Source organism: Ixodes scapularis, unplaced genomic scaffold (genome assembly GCF_016920785.2).
Source record: "Ixodes scapularis isolate PalLabHiFi unplaced genomic scaffold, ASM1692078v2 PGA_scaffold10__122_contigs__length_95168666, whole genome shotgun sequence".
Lineage (NCBI taxonomy): Eukaryota > Metazoa > Arthropoda > Arachnida > Ixodida > Ixodidae > Ixodes > Ixodes scapularis.
This window is the reverse complement of record NW_024609836.1, coordinates 69,834,463-69,847,238: the sequence shown is the minus strand read 5'-3', so window position 1 is coordinate 69,847,238 and position 12,776 is coordinate 69,834,463. Positions and strand designations below refer to the sequence as shown.

General features: G+C 50.3%; 1 protein-coding gene across 2 annotated transcripts in view; it reads right to left on the bottom strand.

Moving 5' to 3' along the window:
- Positions 1-433: 433 nt before the first annotated feature.
- LOC8036520 (dual specificity protein phosphatase 10) overlaps positions 434-12,776 on the bottom strand; it is a 37,653-nt gene continuing 25,310 nt past the window's right edge. For both annotated transcript variants that reach the window (XM_040207226.2, XM_040207225.2), the window contains exons 3-4: positions 7,796-8,134; positions 434-1,076 (exon numbers count right to left, since the gene is read on the bottom strand). In XM_040207226.2, coding sequence (XP_040063160.1) covers positions 775-1,076; positions 7,796-8,134 — 641 coding nt within the window. In that variant the 3' untranslated portion in view covers positions 434-774. The remainder of the gene's footprint in view (positions 1,077-7,795; positions 8,135-12,776) is intronic.

The window sequence follows — 12,776 nt, the reverse complement described above, 5'->3', positions numbered from 1 at the left end:
ATAGTTTGGGTGTTGATCATAAAGCGCAATCGAAATCTCGTTACATGGCACCTTCCTTTCAATAATAAGCCCCGTCAGGCTGCGGCACCTCCAGGGGCGTAACCAGAAATGTTTTTTTCCGGGAGGGGCTGAAGTGCCTAGGATGTTCATCACTTTGGGTGCGGGAGGGTGTCGAAATCCACTTGTTTATACATTTATAGGGTCGGCTGGATTTCGGGACCCCCCGCAAGCCTCCCGCCTAGCTACGACAATGGGAACCTCGTCCAGGATTCAAACCCGCCGCCTGGGAACCATAGGCCAGCGTTTTGCCTCGAAATAACCGAGGTGGCTTAGCACATTGAGCACTTTTGAAGCACGCAAAAAAAGTTGACGCGCTAAAAAAAAAAAAAAAAACAATCACTTCCACGAGTAAATAACACGCCAATGGCAGGGCTTAGGAGTGTATAAAGGTCGGCTTTATTTGGGTGCCGGAGCTGTCCTTGGTCGGCTGCCACGCAAGAACGAGTCCGTTCGCAGCCGAAATGCAATTGTGGCGCACTTGTTGGGCGCACTCGATGGCACAACAGGCAACCTGTGTCCCGACGCTGGCACACTCGTGGCTGCTGACACGAGGGACATCACAAGCGAAGAAAAACGACGCAGCGGCGCGAAGTTCAACGTGGAACTGTCAGAACGCAATGATGGCGTCCCAGCGGACTAGAAGGCTGATGGCGGCGACGTCGCTGATTGGTCCCCTTCCCGTGGACGGCTCACGTCATTGGTCTCCCAGTGACGTCAGACGCCGGCGCAGGTCGGTTCGGCGGCGAGCAGCTGGAGCAGCGTGGCAGAAGCCCGGCAACACTGGGCGCACGGCGCCTGTTCGGGCTGCTGGGCCAGGTTCTGTTCGAGCTCCATGAGCTGTCCCATGAAGTTGAGGTTGGGCGAGATGATGGGTCGCTTGGCCTTGAGGTAGCGGTACGCATCCACCAGGGGCAGTCGCAGGTGGCGCATAAGGTAGGCCACCGTTATGGTTGGTGAGCGGGAGATGCCCGCGTGGCAGTGGACCAGCACACGGCTGCCGTTGGCGTGGGCCTCGTCTGCAAAGAGGAACAGAACCACATTAGAATCACCAATACATAAAAAGAAAAAGAATGCGCGGGCAAGGTGATGCATTTCCGACGAACTAACTCTAGATGCGTCTAGGACTGCACGGAGGGAAACGCAAAAGCTCAGGAACAACGAATTCAAATCTCCCGCCGCGAGCTATAAGTGCATTTGCCGCCGCGCAGCGCCGCCAGATGGCGTCGGGCGTCGCCAACAAGCGCGCTAACGAAGGACGTCGGCGACTTCGTCACGCTCAAACAGAGGTATCCCTTTAGTTCTTTCTTTTTTTCCCTGGCCGTCAGGCTCGCAGCGCGTCAAGGGCGCCGGCGCTCGAGCGCCCAGGCTCGTCGTGCGGCCCCGCTCCTCGGCGCTGAATCACCAGCGGCAGGAAAAGAACCAGGCAGCGTGTCTCCTCGCGCCGAAGGAAGCGGTAATCTGCTCCGACCGCAGCGCTGCGGTCTTCCACGCCATCGGCACGGGAGGGGCAACCCCGCGGTCTCAGGTTCCGTAGCGTCGCAAATGGCTGCCTTACGTGGCTCCTAGATACCTTTCCAGCGCTGATCATACGCAGGAGGAATTACGAGTCACTGGGCTATGGAAGCAGAAGAGAGCGACTGCGCATGCTCAGAACGCGTTCAACTGCCCAGTAGACAAAGATGGCGCCGCGCAAAAGACGACTATCGAAACGGGCCATTGTCGCGGTGACAGGATAAGAATGTAGTAGAAGCATTGCCTCCACCATGCGCCAGTTGTCTTCCGAGGTGCTTTCCGTGCGCTGAAGCGTTATAAAAGGCAGAAAGCTCGTGCGGGAGGCGGAGCATCTACACCGAATTTTTAACCGGTCATCTTAACCTCGAATAAGACGAAATTTCCCAAAATCTGAAAACTTGCGCACTCATGTGTCTACCCTGACTCGCATCAATATTTTATCAAGAAGTATCCGACTTTGGGGTGTCCGACTCGAGAAATCATGGGAACGGTGTTCCTTCAGTTCCCTAGTGATCGGTGATTTAGATCAATTCGATGCGTACACACTTTTGAGTGCAATTCGGAATCATCCTGAATAAGCGTCGTGTAGATTTCAGGGAGACCTGTCATATCACTTTTACAATTTCCCGTCGATATCGGGTTTTTTCACACTCTACACGCCATCCACCCTTCAACCTGGCTGAGCTGCAGAAATCTCTTACAACAGTATAATTATCATGATTGTTGTTTCAGCAGGAATTGCTTAAAAAGCCAGAATTCACAACCCCAAAAAGAAAAAAAAAAGGGGGGGGGGGATTTAGATCGCAATCAACGGGCGTGCTCATGAAATTTTTAGCTTTTCCATGTTAACATTAGCGTTTTTGAAGCAGTGCGAGAATGATAATATTGTAAGATTTCTGCAGCTCAGACAGGTTGAAGGATGGACAGCATGCTATTAAAAATGCCGACATTGACGAGAAATTTTAAAAGCGATATGACAGGTCTCTGCAATCTACACGATGCGTGTTGAGAATGACTCCGAATTACACCCAAAAGAGTGTAAAATTGGTCGAAATTACCGATCACTAGGGAACCCAAGGAACACCGTTCCCATTATTCATTCAAACTTTCGAGTTGCGGTTCCCCTTGCTAAAGTAAGAAACCAACGTCTTACAGGACTTCCAGCTTCAGAGTCGTCACAGTCTGATCCAAATGAATACCTAAAATCATCACCGTCGTCACAAACAGAAATTACAAATTCAGCGACAGCAAACACGTCTTAATGTTGATTCAATGCACAGAACACTGTTGTGCAGGTCCTCAATTAAAGCCACGGACTTTTCCATGAACGTCAATCGGGCGAAGAGAATAATTTTTCGGGAGGGTGCTCTGGGGGGTGTATTCCTTACTGAAAAAATTGTAAGGGTGCAGGCGAGCTGGTGGAAGTTAACCATAGTTTTGTTTAACCCGAGACTGGGGTATTTCGGAAAAGGGGACGAGAAGAAAAGAGGCCACAAGGAGGCGACGTCTCAAACACAGCTAAGGATTTTATTCCATCGTATGCACTTTTATACACACCACGTCCACACACCACCAACCAAGTCGACCAATGACAACATAACACCCGGAATACACTAAGCCAAACATAGGCCACAGATTTTTCTTTTGTAATGTTTTGGGCCTATGTTTGGCTTAGTGTATTCCGGGTGTTATGTTGTCATTGGTCGACTTGGTTGGTGGTGTGTGGACGTGGTGTGTATAAAAGTGCATACGATGGAATAAAATCCTTAGCTGTGTTTGAGACGTCGCCTCCTTGTGGCCTCTTTTCTTCTCGTCCCCTTTTCCGAAATACCCCAGTCTCGGGTTAAACAAAACTATGGTATTCCTTGCGTTAGTGTAGAAAATTCTTGGGGAGGGGGGGCGTGTAACAACCACTGCTCAACTCGACTGTTTTTCACTCCATATGATTTGAACCAAGCGTTTCGGTCAACTCTTGAGGCGGCGGACGGACCCGACCGTCGTGGCGACACGAAGAACGTCCGTCCTTGGGCGAGGCCCAGCGCAAAGGCGCGCGATGGAGGAAACCGCGACCACGCCACGACTAGTAAACAACGGAGCGACGACGTTGGCTGACGGTATTTTTCCCACAGACGCCACAGCGGCGGGAGATGCCCAGACGACGAAACCCGCCGCGCGCGCGCAAGAGCACACGGAAAAGTTCTGGTCGGTTGCCGCGTTCACGTGCCCGCACAATGCTTCTCGCGTGGGCACAAATAAAGAATAAAAAAAAAAAAAAATCTTATCTAGCTTCTACTTTGTCGTTTTCTGCCCTATCGGGAGTTCAGGGTCTTCGCACCTTACGTGTATTGTGGGCACGAGTGACTCACCATGCTTTTATCTGTTGGGAAGCGTCCAATTTTGAATCGTTCCTATATATATATATCTTTTTTTTGGCCTGTCGACGATTGTTTTTAATTTTGTTTTCTATTTATTCAGTTTTCTTTTTAAAACGTCCTTGTACGACCCACTGCTGCCGCTTAAAGTGTTCTAGCTGCCTCCAGCTCGCCAGCTGCAGGCAGCTAGAACATGTAACGTGCATGCCTGTAACATGCATACCGTCAGGATAGCGCAACGTTACGGCTCGGGAAAAAAACAACAACAACAAACAGTACCGCTTGCTGTAACGATTAATAATCGGTAAAAGTAAGGGATCCCATAGAAGCCTACAAGCTTAAGTACCTTTCCGGATTACACAGGAGCGTGTGTTAGGTTGAGCGTAGGCACAACTGACAGATCTGGGCTGTCACTAGGTAAGTCTTGGCTGGACAGTGTGTACCCGTGTTGCAGATTGAACGGTAGTTTGGACAGTGTAAGTACGAAATTGTAATTTCCCAGCGTAGGGCGAAGTGGCGCTTTAGCTGCCCACGGAAATGTCGCTACACGAGTCCCATTAATGCAGATTGTGGACGGTGAAGCGAGAACGGCACGAAACAAAACAAACGAAAGGTTTGGGAACGAGGCTTAATCATTGTAGTGGTTGAGATATGGAGGAGATATGCGCCTCTGGCTTCGTGATACGGTCTAAGCGAATAAAGCCCGCGAACTTTGTCAACGGCTTACCAATACTCAGAGCTATTGCCGAGAAAGGCCTCCCAGCCCCGGACCACCCTAGATGAAGCCTGTCCAGACGAGGAATATTGAGATTTGCAAGCGCAAATGAAGCAGACGCAGACGAACTTGCGGTAGGCCTAGTAACGTGTCGCTGTCTCTTCGCACCTGAGTACACGCTTCGCACGGACCGGTAGCGTCTCTGCAAGCGCGCCTCTATCTTCGAATTCCTCGAAACACTCACGACGCCGCGCTAACTCACAAACGCAGCTTACGCTGCTGTAGCTCGTTGTTCGTTCCAGCGGGTTGCGCTGATACGGCGACGACGAGTTTCAGCCAGTCCGCACTGGCTCTTGTCGCGGACGAAAGCCGACGCCATCGCGGGGGTGTTTTGTTTTGTCACGCCCGTAGAACGGGGCCTGGATCATCCGGGCGACGCGGCATCCGACCCATTTCACGGTCACACGCGGCTGGCGGCAAGACGCAAACACGGATTACGAAAGACTCATCGTCGGAGCCCTACTGACTCTGAATGCGGCAAAACAAATTCGTGCGCATGGCCGTGAGATAGAGGCGCTTGTTTATTATCGCCTATATATATACTGACATGTTGCTACTACCTGATGGGACTAATCGTAGAGCGTCAAATGCGCACCATCACGGTGTTTGTCACGTTTCTGTATACGTATTCTATCGTCGACGAGCCGATCAGGTACGGAGAAGGCCTATGGTGACTTGCGTTTTTGATGCTGCTTGACTGGCTACTTGGGATATTAGCGTAAGAGGAGTGAAACTGAGAATAACGATGCCCTCGGGGACAAATCCGTGGATCTCCACTATAACGCAGCAGAAAGTTTCATGCGTGTTGCGTTCCTTCCGTTTCGCAAAAAAAAAAAAAAAAAAAAAAAAGAATGGAAAATAGTTTTGCAGCGTGGCTTTGCAGCTTCGTGACATAAATGATTAGGATGACTCAGATGTTGAATCGCGCAACCGCAACAAACGCTCTATATATTGCCTCGAGCTAACATCGTGACATGAAACTGCAGAGGCTGCGGATGGCTGTTTAGCTAACGGCCAGGTGCTTCCCGCGTGCGCGTGCTCGCTGCGGACCAAAATATTCCCGCACGCGGCGCTCGGAGATAAAAACAACTCTCTCCCTTTAGGGCTTGAGTCACGAGGAAATCCTCTACTGGATTTGGAATCGCTTGGGATAATTTATTTTTCGTTCGTTCACGGTGCATAGAAGTAGGAGTGTCGTATCGTTTCAAAATCCACCAGTGGATTTTGCCGATCCAGTTTGAGTCACGCGCTCCTTTTCCCAAAACACTCCGAAACTACATAAAATAATGAACACGAAAATAAAACGCCCCAAACTCGAAGAGGGGAGTACACGCATCCCCGTCCTTCACGCAGCGCAGCAGACTCCCGAAAAAAAAAAAACGTCCGCGGAGCAGATGCACGCGCGGGCTCGTAGCTGACGTCATTCTCGATCTGACGTCACGATCAGCACGTGCACGTGCTCGCGCGTGACGCACAACGCGCGGGAAAACGCCGTCGGGACGCGCAAGCCCCCCCTCTACTCTAACCGACCCAACCCGCAGGTAGTGTAGAACAGGGAAACGCCGTTGACAATGGCACCACACACACACACACATGGCAGCTGTCCCCGCCGCGTTTGGGACACTCACTACAGGCCCGTCTCGACGACGGGCAGATTGGGCCGCGGTTGGAACCCTCCGCTGTTGAGTCATCTCTTTCTGTCGGGTTTTGGACTGGGGGGGGGGGGGGGGGACCACCTTGCGATGACGAAACTTCGGCGTCAACAGTTGCCGCGGCGGCGTCTGCTATGAGTAACCGGGTCCACTATGGTCCCTTTCCATTATTTTTTTTGTATGCGTTAAAAGGACCCAATGTGTAAGCCATAGAGTGACGGGAACAAGGGGACGTGTGGAAGGGGGGGGGGGGGGGGAGTTGGGGTGAGCCTCATGCTTCCGCTCCACGGGTTTCGACCGTACAACAGGACGATGACGAAGAACCAAAACGGACGGACGCGAGAGCGCGGTTTTTCGTGGGAACCTCCGGTTCTTCGATTGGTGGTCGCACGCGTCCAAGGTTTGATCGTGTAGCGCTGCAAGCAGGGGGAGTTGGATCGCCTCGAATAGAGCTCCGCTCCGCAAACTTTTTTCGTTGGAACTATTGTCTTTACTGAAAGCCCGCGGATAGTTCCGGAAATATATCATTTGTGTATACGGAAGGCTCGACTGGAAGTTCCAATGACAGCGCGACAGATGGATGCGCGAACCTGCCACTTCTTGGGACCGTCCGTTGTCGCACATACGCGACAGCAGAAGAACATTGAATCACATATACCTCTTAACTTTTTTTCTCATCCTTGTGGAGACATCTAGCTCTAAATAACCCCGGAGTTTTACCACTACCTCGACCATCCCTTTCTCCCTTTAGACGTCAAACGTACCTCTGCCACTCGAACACATCTTCCAAAACTCGCTCATAGAAAATATCCTTTCATCGAGCACTGTACAAGCCTTCTTCGGCAAGACAGCCGTGAAGCAGGAGCAGTAAACCGATTCTAGACCTCGTCAAGGCAACACATGTTTCCTTCTTGTACACACCGGCAAAAAGTTAAAAGTCCACGTCCGAAAGGGATATATTCTCGTTTCATAGGCTCTATTTTAAGTAGCAAAAGTCGCAGAATCTGAACCACTGTTTGTACGAAAAGCACACGCACGAGTCATTGAATAGATCTGCCTATAGTGCTGAACAACCTGAAAACAGCTGATAGCTTATAGAAAACGACCCGGGAAGTTCTACGACACACTTTGAGGGCGAGTCGTTAACTCATTGCCTGATTGCACGTGGGTCCCCGGCATTTGTAGATACAGATGCAAAAGAAAGGATTCGATTCCTCGGCAAGACCACCACGGAGCAAAAGCAGTACTGATGCCCGGACCTCGTAAAGTCAACCAAGGGTTGAATTGAAATAAGATTAAAAGCTGGGCTAGACGCGCGTTGAACAAAAGTTAGACTTTTGTCCTTGGCTCCGACACCTGTGGACGCACAATGAACGCCTCGATTGTTCGGCAAGACCGCCGTGGATGAAGAGCGTGGTACTGACCTAGGAAGGCGAACGCCTCCTCGAAGAACTGCTTGAGGTTCTGGTGGCAACTGTCGGAGGCGGGAAGACGTTTGCAGCGAAGTCCCGGACCGTGCCTGGCCTGGAGCCCTGGCGGCGGGGTGGTCGTCACGTGGAGGACGTAGCCGACGCCGAGGCGGTCCAGGAGGTCGGCGTCCCGGGCGTCCCGCTCGTTGCCCAGGAAGAGGAACGGGAGGACCCGGGTCACGGGCCACGCCGTCAGGTCCTTGTCCACGGGCTCCGGCGGCGAGCCGGAGTCCTCGGGGCTCGCGGAACTGGTGCACTCGTGCGCGTACTGCCGCTGGAACTCCTTGAAGCCGCCTGTGTTCAAAAAAGAAAAAAGAAGAGGAAATAAAATATGGGGATTAGAAAAATTTTGTCATATTACCACCAAGAAGTAGGACCACAAACTGTACCTTAGAAGTATAGTTACCGTAATCGAAAAATATATGGTAAAAAGTATAGAAAACTATGTTTTTTTCTTATTAATATTTGTTTCTAGATGCTAATAATCTTGGTAATTTACAGATGGTAAATTTATCTTAATATCTGCTCCTTGATTCTATTTTTTTTTCTGTCGGAATATCACGATCCAGGAGCGAATGCTAAAATAGATTTCAATGATAAGGTAATAGCATCACGGGTGGTTTGTTTTTATTCTTGTGCGCACAGGACAGGCTAACACAAGAAAGCTCAACCACATAAAATAAAAATATAAAAAAATAACGAATAAGACCCCTTAACAACAGCTATGGTGTAAAAAGGGAACAAATAAAGAACAAAAAAGAAGTCAAGCTCTAATAAACATCAGATCCTATATAAATTATATAAGGCGTAGGTAAGTTTGATATGATCCTTTTAACTGTGGATCTGTTATAGAAGGGGACGCTAATGTGGCAAGGACTGCAGAATCAAGATAAAGTGTGTCAGACGAGAAGGTGAAACATAAACAAATGAATAGGAGACATCAGTCCCTGCACTTAACCCAGTGATGGAAGCGGCATTTGACATTTTGTAGCAGGTTCTGTAGCATGCACAATATTGGTTCGAAACAGCCACTGACGCTTTTGGTGCAGATGCCAACATCTGCTAGCCATCGCTTGAAAAAAAAAAAAAAAAAAAAGAAAACTGATTGCATCGCTAAATAAGTATATCTTTGATAATGATTAAGGGTTTCCTTTTGATACAAAACCATATCATTTATTACCTTTTGAAGGAATAAATAGAAGCAGACGCAATACAGAACCTCCGTTTTAGAAATAAGGCTGTGGTCAGTGTAGGTTCCATTTAGAGTATTTAGAGTAGGTACTAAGAAATGTTTGAAAAATGAATCGGCGCTTATTTCAGTTTGGATAAAGCCTCTCTCCCCTTCCACTTCTACACTGGGGTAGTTTATGTAGCCTGTGAATACAATTTATGTAAAATGCCTGCAAAAACTACCATATCCGCTAACACGCCTATCACCAAAAATGCATCCCCCAAGTTTTAGGAACCTACTAAACTCAAGACTAATAATCAAAAACTGCAAAAACAAACACCCACAGATATGAAGACCTACACCTGTGTTTTAAGAGTGGCGCTGCTCTTTAGCGGCGTTCGGACCAAAGTGAAGTCACAGTTCGCCGCTCTTTCGATCGACAGCTGCGCGGGGACTACCTTCACTGCCATAGTTAATCAAATATAGACCCGCGTTTTTTTTCTTTTTCTCGGCGCAGTTTCTTAAAGATTGCGGATCAACCTACAATTAAGTTCAAAGAAGGTAGACCAGGAATAGTACTAAACACAATTTCCGAGCCTATCGCGCTCCCCCTGGTCAGCCGCTGCTCCTAGCACTTCGGTGCAAAGCGGTGAAGCTCGACGCGCGCGCGCTGATGAGAGGCGGCAGGGAGGCATGCGGCAGATACGATAATCAAGTGATCTCATCAGGAATGCAAGACACTGGTTCCGTCTTAGCACAGTAGCCGTCATTCTAATATGTTGCAATGTTTTAGACGCGGTGTCGGAGATCAACCCGCCAGCTTATCCAGCTGCCAGCGCGGTTGACAAGCAATCTCTATACTTGGTTTCACGTTAATTCGAAGCGCAGTCGACGCTACAGGCCAGTGTGATCGAGCAAACTGCGTCAAAGTGCGGCATCGTGCCCTTCGTCTATCTTCTTGCACGCGCTCTTTTTTTTTTTTTTTTCAATAAACCAATCAAGTTCAGCTAATCTCCCGTGACTTGTCCTTTTAGTATGCGTGTTCGTGGTTGTATGTGCTCGAGTCTTCCGACTGTGCTCTAACCCAAGACGAAACAAACCACACGCGGGTAGAGACGCTGTGAAATACATTTCTCTACCATTTTCCTTTCCACCTACTTCTCCGAATATTAGAATCGACCAATAATAAAATATTTTCATATTTTTCCTCGCTTAAGTCTATCTCTGCGCAGGTCTGGCGCAATTCTTCGCAAAAATGATGGCACTATGGCGCAAGATGTAGCAGACTTTCGTTCATGGCGCGATTGGGCGCAGCACTTCCATCACTGGTTTCTTCCCACAGAGCCCTTTATTACCTCAGTTACGCTTTTGTGTTTCGCCACCAAATAAATAAAAAAAGAAAGATATACAAAGAAAGAAGGGGACAATACTCATTGTTGTCATGACTCGTCCGGAGTCAAGAGCAAAGCAAGGCTAACCGCGGCCGGGAGAGGAACGCTCACTCTCCAAAAGGGTCATGGCTGCGGCGGATGACTCAGGCGGTGAGTGTGGGCTGGACGTCGAAAGGACGCGGCGGCTCCTCTCGCATCTAGGCACCACATGCGCCTGCGCGCGCAACGTCTGCGCAACGTTCAAACGCCGCGCACGAGGGCCGCCATTGTTTTGTAAACAAACGTCTGTCCAGGATAACACGAGCCCCTATCCGTCGTGTCTGGGCGGTGAGACGGCTTTTGACGGATCGATCCGCGTATCCTTCCAAGCGTGTCCCGAACAATAACAATACGTCGAGGTGACGTGGGCGCCCGAGTGTCTTGAGCAACCCTGGGCCGTGACGCAACATTGAACAGGCTAGAACCGGAGAAAATTGGCGGCTGCCAAGCCATAAACCTCCTCTCCACTTACCACGGCCCGCGCACGAGCTCTTTCCTTCGTAACGGACGTCGGCAGTTGCCCCGATGAAAGGGACCACACCAGAGAATTCTGCGTTGTCGTGGCGGTGATTCGGATAACTCTTGGTTTTGGTTTCCTTTTCGCGAGCGGAACTGCCGGGTCGTTAAACGACTAGCTGCTGAACTAGTGCGGGTATGCCTGGCGATCAATCAATCAATACCTATTTTGCAGAAACATTCTCGTTGGGAACTCACCCCAAACCGAAAAGCTGCCGACGGGGTGCGGTGTCCCGCGTTGCGGTAACGCAAGCTCATCGCAGTTCGAACGACGATGGAGACAGGCTTTCATTTGAAAGCAGCGTGCAGGCCGGCCACCAGACTATGCCCACGCTTTAAAATACAGACACCGCGTGCACTTTAGTTCAGGAAGGTCGACAGATTAACGACGTTTGTGGACAACATTCTGGCGATCCGACAAGTCTTCGCGCAGTATCGCTTGATCGCAAACATGTTCTTCTGTAACCACCTGATGACGGATTGCTAACAAGGTGCGCTTAACTGATTTGCAAGCAGTGTCCGTTCATTCGCCGACAAGGTCCTCGGTCAGCCCTTTGGCAGGACAAGAGAAGCGACTGCTCCAGAAAGTTCCCAAGTTACATGAAAAAGCAGATCAAAACCCCACACCATTGGATGATGTCGGACCTTTCTAAGGAACCAAACTGCAAAGTCTGCGCGGCATCCAGTATCCACAAATGGCATTTGGAGCATCGATTGTTCCATAAAGTTCCCAACGATTACACGCAGCAACCGACTTTCCAACTGACCATCGAAGAAGATATACGAATGATTCATCGGCAACAAACTCCAGAATCAGTAGAGGGCACCTGCCCCCTCTCACGTAGCAGACGCCAAAATCGCGCGGCCTCCAGACTCCAGTGCCCACGAATGGCGTTTGGCAGACGACGCAAGGACCTCCGGCCGGGTCGTATTTCCGCACCTCTTTCCGCAGACGGCCTTTCATCCAACAAAGAAACTGCCAATAAAAAGGAAGGAGAGCGCCTTCTTCAACAGAAGAAGACCGCTTTCCCGGTTAGTGGCCCCTGTTTTCCGCCTCACACGGCACACGTTGCGCGGAGAAAGTTGCGGGAAGTCGGAGACTGCAGCACAGTGTCGTCGGCATCTGGGGGGGAGCAATATCCGCCGAAACCTGTTTCCTGGAACCGCCGGCCGGACGGACGGACAGAGGGAACGGACGGACCACGCTCGGACGTCTTTTCCTCCGAGCGCCTTTCCCACTCCTATTTCCGGCGGAAGATTATACGTCGCTACGCCGTGATAATCAAACGTGCCGTAGATCACCGAAGACAAGTACTGCGCACGCTGCGCGGATAGTGGGCCATCGCATAACGAGGCCGTTGTGGAGGTCTTACCACGTCACCTATCAGAGGCCAACATTAAAGCGCCTTCACCAGTACGAGCAGCTTCAATTCGTCAGTGCTCGAATACCTGCTGAAAGTGGAGACGATCGACGAGTTACAACTTGTCAGGGCTTGCGATCCACGATCAGAAGTGATTGTATTGTCGACTTGAGAATTTTCTGAGCCATCCAAGGCCGGCGGATCGGAGGCATCCCAGGTACAGTGCTGTCCCGAGCAGCCAATAACGCTTGGAACAAGCAAGCGACAATCCGGAATAAATAGTTGCAAATCATCGAGGGGCCTCAGGCTGCCAGTCCTAACCATTCAGCAGAGCGCAATGCGCAAGCGACCACTCATCATAAGGCGACAAGCCGGGAAACAAAGACCGTATGCCCCGTTTGCACGCACTGAGCTTCATTAGCCTCGCAACCAAGATCCAACAGAGCAGCACCGTGAAA